This window comes from Schistocerca gregaria, chromosome 3 (assembly GCF_023897955.1).
Source record: "Schistocerca gregaria isolate iqSchGreg1 chromosome 3, iqSchGreg1.2, whole genome shotgun sequence".
Classification (NCBI taxonomy): domain Eukaryota; kingdom Metazoa; phylum Arthropoda; class Insecta; order Orthoptera; family Acrididae; genus Schistocerca; species Schistocerca gregaria.
The window spans coordinates 756857189-756870961 of NC_064922.1; the positions used below are offsets into that span (position 1 = coordinate 756857189).

The 13773-nt window shown below is 38.0% G+C and overlaps 1 protein-coding gene across 11 annotated transcripts in view; it reads right to left on the minus strand.

Moving 5' to 3' along the window:
* Nucleotides 1–13773, minus strand: part of LOC126353938 (probable serine hydrolase) — a 178828-nt gene that overhangs the window by 18042 nt on the left and 147013 nt on the right. For all 11 annotated transcript variants that reach the window (XM_050003209.1, XM_050003217.1, XM_050003216.1 and 8 more), the window contains one exon: nucleotides 11429–11578. In XM_050003209.1, the coding sequence (XP_049859166.1) occupies nucleotides 11429–11578 (150 nt within the window). The remainder of the gene's footprint in view (nucleotides 1–11428; nucleotides 11579–13773) is intronic.

The following is a 13773-nucleotide window of genomic DNA, read 5'->3' on the forward strand; positions in this document are numbered from 1 at the left end:
AATCATTATCTGAAAGAGGAAGAGCAAATAAGTTTCTAAATGTCTCCTGAAGTGATGGAGTTCATTAAAGACAACACTTGGCTTTCTCAACTGTAACATTATATATCCAGTTTCCAGGGGCTTTGATGCTTAAATGGTTGATTCTTATTTCTAATCAGTCTTAATGTTTAAAATAGGTTTTTTTGAAAATAAACTGATGGGCATAAGTTGTCCTTTAACCTCTTTTAGTAGTCTGAAATGAAGCTTTCCAGTTGTACTAATGTCACTGTACAAAGTCCATCTCGGAACTGTTGGCATGGATACTTACAAGTCCTACTAGCCTGCTGCATTAATAAAATCTGCCTCTATGGTGCTCAGCTCTGGACTATAGGTCCAGTTCTTTGATAATTATGAGTGCGCATTCAATAACAACAAAGAGTGAAGTTTGAAGTAGTTCGATGTAAAATATATCATGCTTGAAAAATCTTTAAAACAGTTTTGCATAGTACTATTTATTTCTTTCTTCTGCTTAAGATATACAAATAGATAGGCATTCAGTTATGATGGCTGAAAAGAGTTTTCACTGAGTAATGAGTCAACACTTTTTCAGAATGAAACACACAACTTCGTATGCCACCATTGACATGCCTGTATCAGAACACAAAAGAACAAGCACAGTTTTAGTACAAAACCAAATAGCTGTGGCCATAGGAACAACCACCTATGAAATTTTTAGTCAACCTGTTTTAAGAGTTTCAGTTATAAATGTCTTCCATTCCCCGAGTTCTTATCTTTGTGCACCGGAGTTGACGACAATGTGCAATCATTAGAGCACAGGAAGACAAGAATGTATCCTACTATCTAAGACTGGCAAATTTACTGGATTTCTAATAAAAGTGACAAGATATATATATGATTATAGATTTTGTTAGCCATACTGGTATGTATAATCAGAACATGAAATTTTTTCTCCCCTGGGAAGATTCACATATTTTAAGTTTCTGAGGACAATGCTGACATTTCAGGTAAATGATACAGCACAATTTTATAGAATTAAGAGAAAAACCTATAATTACCATATCACATTACGAGTTACTAGTCTATTTGCTTGATATTGTAGCTTTACTCAAGAGGATAGCTATTAAGTGTGCAAAGAAAAATTATGTATTTAAGTAATGTCCTGGCACATCAGAAGTATATTTAACAGAAGAAGTCACAAGAGCAGACATACATCGTAGCATGAGCATAATGCCATTTGAACCTACACATATGACAAAATACAGCACACTCAGCCCCCAGTCAGATTATTCTGCACTTCCATACAGACTATGCATCCTTCTCTAGGAATCAGAATGGTGTTTTATATTATGATGCAGAAGTCATTAATAAGGTGTCCCACATAATTAAACACAGAGTAAACCCAAATACTTAGAATCACAAATCTAAATTCTGCATAACTGTAACATTTGACTCAAATATATCCTGATTTTGACAGTATAGAGACAGCTGGTAGTTATCTGCATAAAGATGAAATGATTTGTTTGAAGTAATAGATAATAAAAGCAACTGAGTAGTATATAAGGAAGAACAGTGTTGGTTCCTCCCACCAACCCCACAGTAGCTATTTTTTTCCTAAACTACATGTATGAATTCCTCATTTGAAAAATACAGGGGTGTCATATTTGCAGATTAAACTACTGCTGCTGAGGCGAACATTTTTACAGTCTGTAATAGGTGAATATAGGGGTCATCTTATGTTTACAGATGAAGCTTGTGTAATTCAAGTCATGTACAGATTTATTTTTTTTCTTTAAACTACAGTTTGCCTGAATCTATTTGTAGTTTTAACAGAATTGACTTTAAAATTGGACAAATACTTAACTATTGTATACATTTCTGCAGGACATGAGAGAAGTCTAGATAGCAGCCATTGCTGTACATACATGTTTCATGCAGCAATGCAGCTGTGAAGTATGATGGGAACAAAAGAGGGTGTGTCAGCTGCAGGTTCTATGCAGCCAGTGAGAGAGCAGTGGACATATGACAGGTTTCAAAGCAAGAGACAAAGGAATATTGTCACATCCTCACATTAATAGAGACATGAAACATGCTATGTAGTCAGAAAAAAAGCAGCTGTATTCTCAGAGTCCACCAGAACCACAACCACAGAAACTGCAACAAATTCGGAAGAAACAACCAAATATTTTTGACAACCAAGATTATAAATTTCATTGCTGCTTTTACACAGAAGTACTTTGTCTCTTTTTTTTTCCGGCTTAGGTGAAACTATCATCCCAGATAATGATACCAGTGATGATGGTGATAGTGGTTATAGTGATGAAAAATAGTGGTACCACATACAGACGGCTTAGACAGCACGCAAAAATGGAAGTGAAGGTAACAACTAATGTAAAAATTTCTTTTTGTTCATTTTATTTCTCCTTGTACTATGGAGACTATCAATAAATATCTAAAGTTTAAAATAGGTATAATGTTAGCAAACGGAGAGCGATTTCAGTTGAGCAACCTTTTTTTTTTTTTTTTTTTATTAGAACTGGAAATGTTTTAATTACTTGACTGCAGTATTCTATGAAGTTTTACTGTATTTGGAATGTTTTCTCAAGTTAGAATGAAGGGAGAAACATCTCATAGGTATACAGAGGGCAAACAAGAAGTGCCATTCTGAGGAAGAGGAGAGGTCATGTTCGATCTTTTCCAAAGTAACTATCCTGGAATTTACTAAAACCAGTTAAGATAACCTAAATGTTGATAGCTAGATGACGATCTAAACCATACTTCTCTTTACTGTTGTACCATCTCACTCACTGCTTCCCTGAGTATGAGCCTGTAGACAACAGTTTTCCACCAGTAGCTCGTCAATTTCATGTGAGTGTTTAGCTGATTCTCAACACAGAATACAACATTTTATGGGTATCAAGTGGAGTAATGGATATTTAAGTAGGTCAGAGAATTTAAATAACTGAGGTCTGATTTATAGTAAAAGCAACAACAATAATATTATTTGAAAAATATCACCAGGAAGAAAAATTATAAAAATGGCCTTACTTAAGAAGATAAAATTTGAAGGTTTTAGAAATGACATTTCCCATCTTGTTTAGTATTCAGTGTATTTTTTCAGAACCGTAAGTTCAGCCTATTATGTTACAGAGATAACAACATAATTATGTCACTTGAGAATGACATAACAGAACAAAATCGCAATTCCGAATAAATGCACTGAACAACTATTTGGCCAAAAACTGTTGCAACTTCTAAAATATTGCAGGAGTTTGGACACAAGTAAAAAAAAAAAAAAGTTCCATAGGAGACTGATTTCTCTACCAAAGAGACAGTAAAATTGCCATTTAAACCTTGATAGGGAGTACACACATTCAGATAGAGTCAAGGAATTTATTTTGCTCACTAGCATCAGGAATAAGGGGACTTGTTTACAACTGCATGTACTAATGTAACATTATCTCTAGCATGAAGAATCTAGTGCAGAACATCTACTACCTTTTCAAAAATTACAGACTGAAGCACAGAAAATTTATATGGAGATCTGTTACTGTGAAGAGGGATATGTTCTTTAAGAAAATCACAAGCAAAGAGACAACAGTATTTAAGTCTGGAACTATAAGTAGTTTTCCTTACTTCACTCACAATCATCCCTAAAACATATTTTCATGTCAAATGCTTCTAGACAACAATATCAGTTACACGCCAATCTTTTCCATTATTACCAGCGGAAGTCTGTAAATGTTCACTGCTGATGAGATAACTTGTAAGGAAGTGTACGAGATGTATGACAATTTCCCAGACAAGCAATAAGATTCACAGCATTTGATCAACAGCCAGTACATTAGGGGCAAAGTATTTCACACAACACTAAAATCAACTATTAATATCTGTGAGCAGTTGAGTGAATACCAGCTGGCTACAAAATCATTATTTAAGCTACTACTTCATAACCAAAAGTCCACAGTTTTATAATACATCAGTCATATGGAATTATTTTTTACTTGGAGACAAAAATTATCTTGAGATAACAACACAAAATAGAAATACAAGGTCCAGGAGGGATTGTGTACATGCCTTTGTAGAAAAAGGAAGGGATGATTTTAACATACTGTCAGTGTAAATGTACTCGTTTGAAATGATTTACAGAAATGAACTTTAACTCTTTGTGATAAACTGTGTCACTAGTCCTTACTGTAAAGCAATGTGTGTGTTGCTCTTTGTCAACAAAAGTGGTGCAGCAACTGAAGGCAGGGTTAGGGGGTGGGGCGATTCAGGTAAATTCCCTTTTAAAACATTGCTGACGTGGCTAAAACGTAAGCATAAATATCATATCATCATTTAACTGAACACTGTGTTAAATTACACAACACATATTATTGTGCAGTGCTTACCATACGTACTCTATGCTCCATACAGACGACTACTACTATACATTCGTAATTTCTCCCCTCCCCTGTCCTTTTCAGCTCACACTGTTATTTCCTACAACAGCTACTGATGGTGATATGTGAGACTAGCTACACATCAGTACATGTTCCTAAGTTAACTTGTGAGATATAACTTATTGTCGGTGTGTCATAAAGCTGTTGCATTATTTCTACATCTACATCTATACTCTGCAAACCACTGTGAAGTGCCTGGCAGAGGGTATGTTCCATGATACCAGTTATTAGGTTTTCTTCTCATTCCATTAACATATGAAGCACAAGAAGAATGACTGAACACCTCTGTGCATGCAGTAATTATTTTAATCGTATCCTTGTGATCCCTTCGCGAGCAATACATACTGGGTTGTAGTATATTCCTAGAGTCATCATTTAAAGCTAATTCTTGAAACTTTATTAATAGACTTTCTTCAGATAGTTTACATCTGTCTTGAAGAATCTTCCATTTCAGTTTCTTCAGTATATATGTGACACTCTCCCATAGATCAAACAAACCTGTGACTATTCATACTACCCTTTTCTGTATACATTCAATATCCTCTGTTAGTCTTACTTGGTACGGGTCTCATACACATGAGCAATATCCTAGGACCGAATGCACAGGTAATTTGTAAGCAACCCCTTCGTACACTGATTGCACTACCACAGTATTCTACCAATAAACTAATGTACACCACCTGTTTCACACATGACTGAGTCTATAAGACCATTCCATTTCACATCCTTACAAAGTGTTGTACCCAGGTATTTGTATGAGCTGGCTGATTCCAACAGTGACTTAATGATATTATAGTCATAGGATACTATGTTTCTTCATTTTGTGAAGTGCACAATTTTACATTTCTGAACATTTAAAGCAAGTTGCCAATCACTGCGCCACTTTGACATCTTATCAAGATCTGACTCAATATTTATGCAGCTTCTTTGAGATAGTACTTCATCATAGATAAGTTAATAATTTACAAAAAGCCTGATTTTACCATTAATATTGTCTGCAAGGTCATTAGTATACAACATGAACACCAATGGTCCCAAAATACTTCCCTGGGGGGCACACGTTTATTTACTTCTCAATCTGACGACTCTCCATCTAAGATAACATGCTGTGCCCTCCCTACCAAAAAGTCTTGAATCCAGCCATAAATTTCACTTGATACCCCATATGATCCTACTTTTGGAGTAAGCATAGATGCGGTACTGGGTCAAACTCTTTTTCAGAAATATAGAAATACTGCATCTACCTGACTGCTTTGATTGAAAGCTTTCAGTATGTCATGCAAGAAAAGTACAACTTGGGTTTCACACAATAGATGTTTTCAGAATCCATGCTGATTGGCATTGAGGAGGTCATTCTGTTCAAGATACCTTATTATGTTTGACATCAGAATATCTTCCAAGATTCTACAACAAATCTGTGTCAAAGATATTGGACAGTAGTTTTGTGGATCACTTCTGCTTTCCTTCTTGCAGATGGGTGTGACCTGTGCCTTTCTCCAAGAATTGGGCATGGTTTGTTGTTCGAGGGATCTGTGATAGATTATATTCAGAAGAGGGGGCTGACTCAGCTGGAAATTCAGTACAGAATCTGACAAGAATTCCATTGGGCCCCACAGCTTTGTTCAATTTTAACGATTTCAGCTGTTTCTCAACATAATTGAGGCTGATACTTATTTCATTCATATTTTCAGTGGTGTCAGGATTAAATTTGGACAATTCTCCTGGGTTTTCCATTCTAAAGGAACTACTCAGTATAGTGGCACCCACCGAGTCGAGAGGACCCGCATCAGAGCAGCAGCAGCACTTGTGTGATAAACTGTAAATTAATTTAGTCATTGTTTTTTGTTCATGTGCTTCTGCAATGAAGTGAACTGTACATGTGTATTTTACTGTGATTAGAAAACTAACTGTAGTGTTCATTTTTGCGTGAGTCTTGTGAATATCATCATGTAGGGCAACTTCTTAGTGTAAATTTTCCGTGTGTAGAGAAATTTATTTCTGTTTAATAGCTTGCAGTCTCAGAGTTCAGTGAGAAAGCTGCACACCAACTTTTAGTGTTTCTTTAGTCTCCTTTGGTATATTTTTAAACTCAGTAACACCTTTTGAGACTTTATAATCTATTGTATACACAGTACTATATGGCTAGGGATTCTGCTTATGTGAGCAGACACAAGGAGAGTTGCCTGCTGTCAATAAACAGCTGGAAGCTGCGTTGGCTACCATCCACATTCTTCTAGCTAATACTCGAAGTTGCAGTGACGTCGGGGATCCATGGGCGAGACCTGTGACACTTTTGGTGTCACTGGAATCCCCTGGTGGCCTGGACATCACTGTGGCTTCCGATATGCAATATCTGACTGGTGCATCCTCACTTCCGAGTGGGTGGCAGACAGTGGTCGGTCCGCATGTCACTAGGCGCAAGGCGAAAGAGGGAGCAAGCAGTGCAGGTGGATCCCTACGTCTTTGCAACAGGTAAGAGGTGCTTCCCAGTGTTGATGATAACTTTGAGCCAGCAAGGGATGCTTTTCCTATTGGGCCAGTGATCGATTTTCCTGCCCAGACCAGACAAGTACAGAGGGTGGGTATGTTAGTCATCGGAAGCTCCGATGTTAGGCAAGTGATGGAGCCCCTCAGGGAGATAGCAGGCAAGGAGAAGAAGAATTCCAGTGTGTATTTGGTTTGTTTGCCAGGAGGTCTCATCCGTGATGTGGAGGAGGCCCTGCCGGTGGTTAACGAGCAAGCAGGGTGCAACCGGCTGCTTGTAGTGTCACGTGTCGGCACGAATGACACCTGCCACTTGGGTTCTGCGGCTATCCTCAGCTCCTTTCCGTGGCTGGCTGATTTGGTGAATGCAACTAGCAACACACTTAGAGTGCAGGTTAAGCTGTCTATTTTGTAGCATCATACGCAGGGTTAATCGCGGTCCTCTGGTTTGGAGCAGAGTGGAAGGTCTAAACCAGAGGCTCAGGCAGCTCTGCAAGATTATTGGATGTAAATTTCTCGACCTCCACTATTGGGTGCAGAATTGTAGGATTCCCCTTAATAGGTCAAGCATGCACTACATGCAGGGAGCGGCTACTAGGGTAGCGGAGTACATGTGACATGCACATGGGGCATTTTTACATTAGAGGCCCCCTCTCTTGGGAGCAAACACAATTTGCCTGTTAGACCAGTCACAGTGACCTCAGAGACTCTTGGTCCTCGCAGATAAGAGAGAGAAAAGTTTAATATGAGTTTAGTAAACTGCAAGAGCATCCAAGGAAAGGTCCCAGAATTAGTATCGCTTATTGAAGGTTATAATGCACAGATATATTTGGGAACTGAAAGCTGGTTGAAGCCAGACATAAAAGACAATGAAATCCTAAGTTCCAACTGGAATGTTTATGGTAAGGATAGGTTAGTCACCAGTGGTGGCAGCATGTTTATTGCAGTAAAAAATTCAATAAAATCTAGCGAGGTTATCATATTTTGAGTGTGAATTAATCTGGTTGAAAATGAGTATCAACGAATGGTCAAAAATGGTGATCAGGCTATAAATAGACCACCTAGGTCAGGATTTGTAGTTGTAGAGTACTTAAGGCATTAGTAATTTTCCTGATCATGCCATTGTAATAGGGGTTGACTTCATCTTGCCAGGTATAGATTGGGAACGTTATACCACAAAAACTGGTGACAGAGATAGGGAACCGTGTGGCATTGTTCAAGATGTCTTGTCCAAAAATTACCTTGAGCAGTTAGTTAGAGAACCAACTCGTGAGGGTAACATCTTAGACCTCCTGGCAATAAACAGGCCTGAACTTTTGAATCATTTAACATAGAGGAAGGTATCAGTGATCATAAGGCTGTGACAGCACCTATGACGACAGATCCTACAAGGAATGTTAAGAAAGATAGGAAGATATATTTGCTCAGCAAGGGTGACAGGATACAAATTTCAGAATATCAGCAGTCAGCATCAAATATTCAGTGATGAGGATGGAGATGTGGAGAACAAATGGAAAAAATTCAAAGGCATCATTCGATATGCCCTAGACAAGTATGTTCCGATAAGGTTTTAAGGGATGGGACAGATCCACCATGGTTTAATAGCCATGTTAGAAAAGTGCTTCGTAAACAAAGAGCACTTCATCTCAGGTTCAGGAGAAGTAAAAACCCCACTGACAAACAAAAGCTGAACGAAGCGAAAATGAGTGTAAGGAGAGCAATGACAGAAGCGTTCAATGATTTTGAAAGTAAGACGTTGTCAACTGACCTGAGTAAAAACACTAAGAGATTTTTGTCACATGTAAAAATCAGTAAGTAGGTCAAAATCATCTATCCATTCTCTCAGTGACCACACCGGCACTGAAACAGAAGATAACAGAGAGAAGGCTGAAATACTGAATTCCAGCTTCCAAAGTTGTTTCACCCGTGGAAGGTCCTAACGCTGTCCCTCGTTTCAATTGTCATGCGAACGTCAAAGTGGCAGATATTGAGATAACCAATCACGGAATTGAAAAGCACCTACAATTGCTTAGTAGTGGAAAGGCTTCAGGACGAGATGAGTACCTATAAGATTCTATAAAGATGATGCAAAAGAACTTGCTCCCCGTCTAGCAGTAATTTATCGTAGATCACTTGAGCAACGAAAGGTACCTAATGACTGGAAAAAAAGCACAGGTCATTCCCGTTTTTAAGAAAGACTAAGGCAGATCCACACAATTATAGACCTACATTGACATCAATTTGTTGCAGAATTATGGACCACATTTTATGCTCAAGAATTATGACTTTCTTGGAAGATGAACAGCTCCTCTATAAAAAATCAGCATGGATTCTGCAAACAGAGATCCTGCTAAACTCGGCTCGCTCTGTTCCTCCATGAGATCCACAGTGTAGTGGATGCTGTGTTCCTTGATTTCAGTAAGGCATTGGACACCATCCCACATTGCCATTTAATGAAAAAAAATATGAGCTTACAGAGTATTGGAGCAGACCTGTGATTGGATTAAAGACTTTCTTGCTGACAAAACTCAACACGTCACTCTTAATAGAACTAAATCGACAGATGTAAAGGTATTATCCAGAGTACCCCAGGGAAGCATTCCTGTTGCTGTTCACAATATATATAAATGATCTAGTAGAAAGCTTTGGTTGCTCTTTAAGGCTATTCACAAATGATGCAGTTGTTTATACCAAACTAGCAATACCAGAAGATAGTAATAATTTGCATAATGACCTGCAGAGAATTGATGAATAGTGCAGACACTGGCAGTTGACCCTGAACATAAATAAATGTAACATACTGCGCATACATAGGAAAAGAAATCCACTACTGTTCAGCTACACTATTGATGACAAACAGCTGGAGACAGCGTCTGCATAAGATATCTAGGCGTAACTATCCAGAGTGACCTTAAGTGGAATGACCATATAAAACAGATAGTGGGAAAAGGAGACAAGACTCATCGGAAGAATCTTATGAAAATGTAACTCATCCACAAAAGAAGTGAGTCATAAGGCACTTGTTACTCCACTGGCAGACGTTACAAGAGAGACATTGTGCATCATGGAGGGATTTGCTATTGGAATTTCGGGACATCACTTTTCAGGACGACTCAGACAACATATTACTTCCCCCCACATAAATCTCACGTATAGACCATGAGGAGAAAATTCGAGAAATTAGAGCCAATACAGAGGCCTACTGACAATCGTTCTTCCCACACACTATTCATGAGTGGAACTGGATTGGAGGGATCAGATAGTGGTACCGAAAGTACCCTCCACCACACACCATTAGGTAGCTTGTGGAGTATGATGTAGATGTAGAATTAATTGTTGGATGATTAAAGTCTGCAACGATGATTGCATTATGATTGGGGACTTGGGTACAAGTGAGCTGAAGTTTTCTGTAAAGTTCTGGTTACATCAGGATACACATCTAGTGGGCAATAGAAGGATCCAGTTACCATTTTATGCCCACCCTTGACAATGAGTCTTGCTCAGACAATCTCACATGCAGCTTCAGTTTCTATCATGGTGGGTCTGAATTTCTTATCTACTGCGGCAAATACACCACCTCCATTATCCATTTGCCTATTCATTTGATATACTCATACACTGAAATTTCCCCCCCAAAAATCTCACTGCTATCAGTTTCAGGTTTCATTACATAGTCAGATACTAGGCTTAGTTAAGCAATTATTACAATAAATTTATTTTAATCCTTAATTTACCATTGTGGAAACACACACCACCCCAACTTGACGAAAAGCTGTTATTTATTAACCGAACTGAAAAATCAACACAAATACTGGTGAATGATTTAGACAACAACAGTTAAGATGGTTGTACTTCCTATAATCTATTTGTATGTGTTAGACATTGAGTTTCAAACCATGTTTGATGTGAGCAATATACTGGCCACTGTTGTGAGTAATTCTCCTCAAAATTCAAAACCACCTCCTTGAGTCTTGACTCCAATTAATCCATACTCACACAAATGAGTGGACATGTCAAGGAGTATTTCCCATCTATGATTATGTTTGTCTGGAATCATACCACATTTTTATGATAGTGTTGGGAAATTAGTGTTTTTTAAGGTTGCTGTGCTTCCCTATCTTCATTACATTTCGCCCCTGCTACACATTTCTGACTGTTCGTTTCCTACAAACAAGTACAGTTTGCATTCTCTATCACCTGCCACATTTTAACCCAAGGAGTCTCTATAGCAGTAAATGTTCTATAAATTAAAGACCAAGGCTACATTGATATGTGCAAGCCAGCTGTACCAACAGTTCTGCTTTGAAATTTATTAAATGGTTGTGTATTCATGCTTGTTATTTGTATCACACAATGTAAATGGGATTAATTTCTCTCTCTCTCTCTCTCTCTCTCTCTCTCTGTCTGTCTGTGTGTGTGTGTGTGTGTGTGTGTGTGTGTGTGTGTTAAATTACATAACACAACTGATGCACTAGATATCAAGTGCAAATATGTGTACGTACCTGCAATATGCCCCCATGGTACTGGTATTTTTATCTCCTCTGGTTCTTTTCTTGCAGTTTCTGTACTGAAAAATTTGTTGCACCCACAACATGCTAAAACATGTGGAATCGTCCTCTGTACACCAGCAATGGTCCTTAATGCATTCATGCCTGGAAGGAGTTCAATCAAATATCATGTTGTCATCACTGACTTATGAAAGGAAACTATTTACAATCAAACCAGTTGAAATAATCGGTATCTGGAAATTATGGTTTTTGTATTTCCATCAATAGCTGGGTGCACCCCTATAGTTTATAGTTTATGCATGGAAAAATCTCTATGGAAGTAATTTTTATATGATTTTGCTGCAACCATCAACTTTTTTACTGAAATTTAATTATTACTAAAATACTGAGTTTGTGGAAGGAAGAGGCAGTCAACAGTGAGAATATTTAAATTTATTGTCAAAGAGATCAAGCAAGTGATTCTCTTCATGGGTAAGGATTTGGTGATATAAACAAAATGTAGCAGTAAGCATATGCTTGTAGCTGAACAAAAGAAATGAGCTTCAACAAGTGTTTAAGATGGGTGACAAAGAATGATGAACAAGATCAAATTAAGGAATTATGCTTAAGAGAGACAAATACCTTTATTTACGCTGCCATATGATAGTAATTGTTTATTACTTTAAAAGTGGCATCACATAAAAAATAATGCTCCTTCAGTTAGGCTAATAAGTGACAGTTTGAATCAAAAGTTGGAAATCAAAAAGTTTTCTAATTTAGGATAAGGCCTCAGCATATCATTCAAATTACACAAAGTGATTTGAGGATATGCAATCTCACTCCATCATTTTTAACAATTTCTTTTATCTGTAACATATAAAGAGAATGAGCACTGTAAGCCTCTGCTAACTGCAGCATTTCACATGCAGTGTAAACTGCATCTCATTGTGAAGCAGACAATTTCTCGTATTTGTTTGTGAAACATGGTGTGTAATGTAACAAGTGGTGGTTATTATTATTATTATTATTATTATTATGTATTCCTCATATTGTTATTGAATATAATTATTATTTTCATTTAATGCAATGACATGTTAAACTAGTGAAGTGTCATTAAATTGCCAGTCAAACACATTTAAAAAAATGGAACATCAAGGATGAACTGTAACAATATTATGAAAAGGGTAAAAGGGTAGTTGCTATTCACCATATAGCAGAGATGCTGAGTTGCAGATAGGCATAACAAAAAGACTGTCACAAAATGAGCTTTCAGCCAACAAGGCATTTATCAACAGTAGACCACACACACACACACACACACACACACACACACACACACACACACACCGGTCTCCAGCAGCTGAAGCCTGGCTAAATGATGTATAATAAAACAGCAGCTCATTGATGCAGTGTTTTATAGTAGCATCATAAATGCTGGGAGAAGTTCACTGTAACAGCCTGGGGCAATAGCTCAGTATCATCACTCTCATACCACTGAGCAACAATTTTACAAAAAAGAAGTTAAGCTAGCTTCATTTGGTGGAATGTCACGAGCTCATTACAAAAAATGCTAGTCACTCCCATGAAAAAGCACACCAGTCAGTTTGTACTACATGGCCATATGTCCCTTCACCACTGACGTTAAGCCACCCCAGTGACACTGTGTATATGTGCCATTCAGTTGTATGGAATCAGCACAGTAAGATGGGTCAACATGAAGATGCGTGAATGGTAGAGAGGAGCTACAGCTACATATATATCTACATCTACATTTACATATATAATCTCCAAGCCACTAGATGGCACATGCAGTGGAGGGTACCCTGCACCCCCACTACTCATTTTTTACTTGTTCCCCTCACCGAAAGAATGAGGAGAAAATGATTGCTGTATGCCTCCATGAGCCTCAATTTCTCAAATCTTAGCTTTGCGGCTCTTACGTGAAATGTTTGTTGGCGGCAGTAGAATCATTCTGCAGTCAGCTTCAACACCAGTTCTCTACATTCCCTCAACAGTGTTCCTCAAGAAGACAGTTGCCTTCCCTTCACTGATTCCCATTTGAGTTCATGAAGCATCTCCAAAATACTTGCCTGTTGTTCAGACCTAAAAGTGACAAATCTAGCAGCCTGCCATTGAACTGCTTCGATGTCTTCCTTTAATCCGACCTGGTGCATATCCCGAAGATCGTGCAGTACTCAAGAATATGTCACACTAGCAGTCTATTTACTTGCTCCTTTACAGATGGATTACACTTTGCCAAAATTTTCCCAATAAACCAAAGTCAACTATTCACCTTCCCTACCACAGTCTTCACATGCTTGTTTCATTCTACATTGCTTTGCAAGGTTATGCCCAGGTAT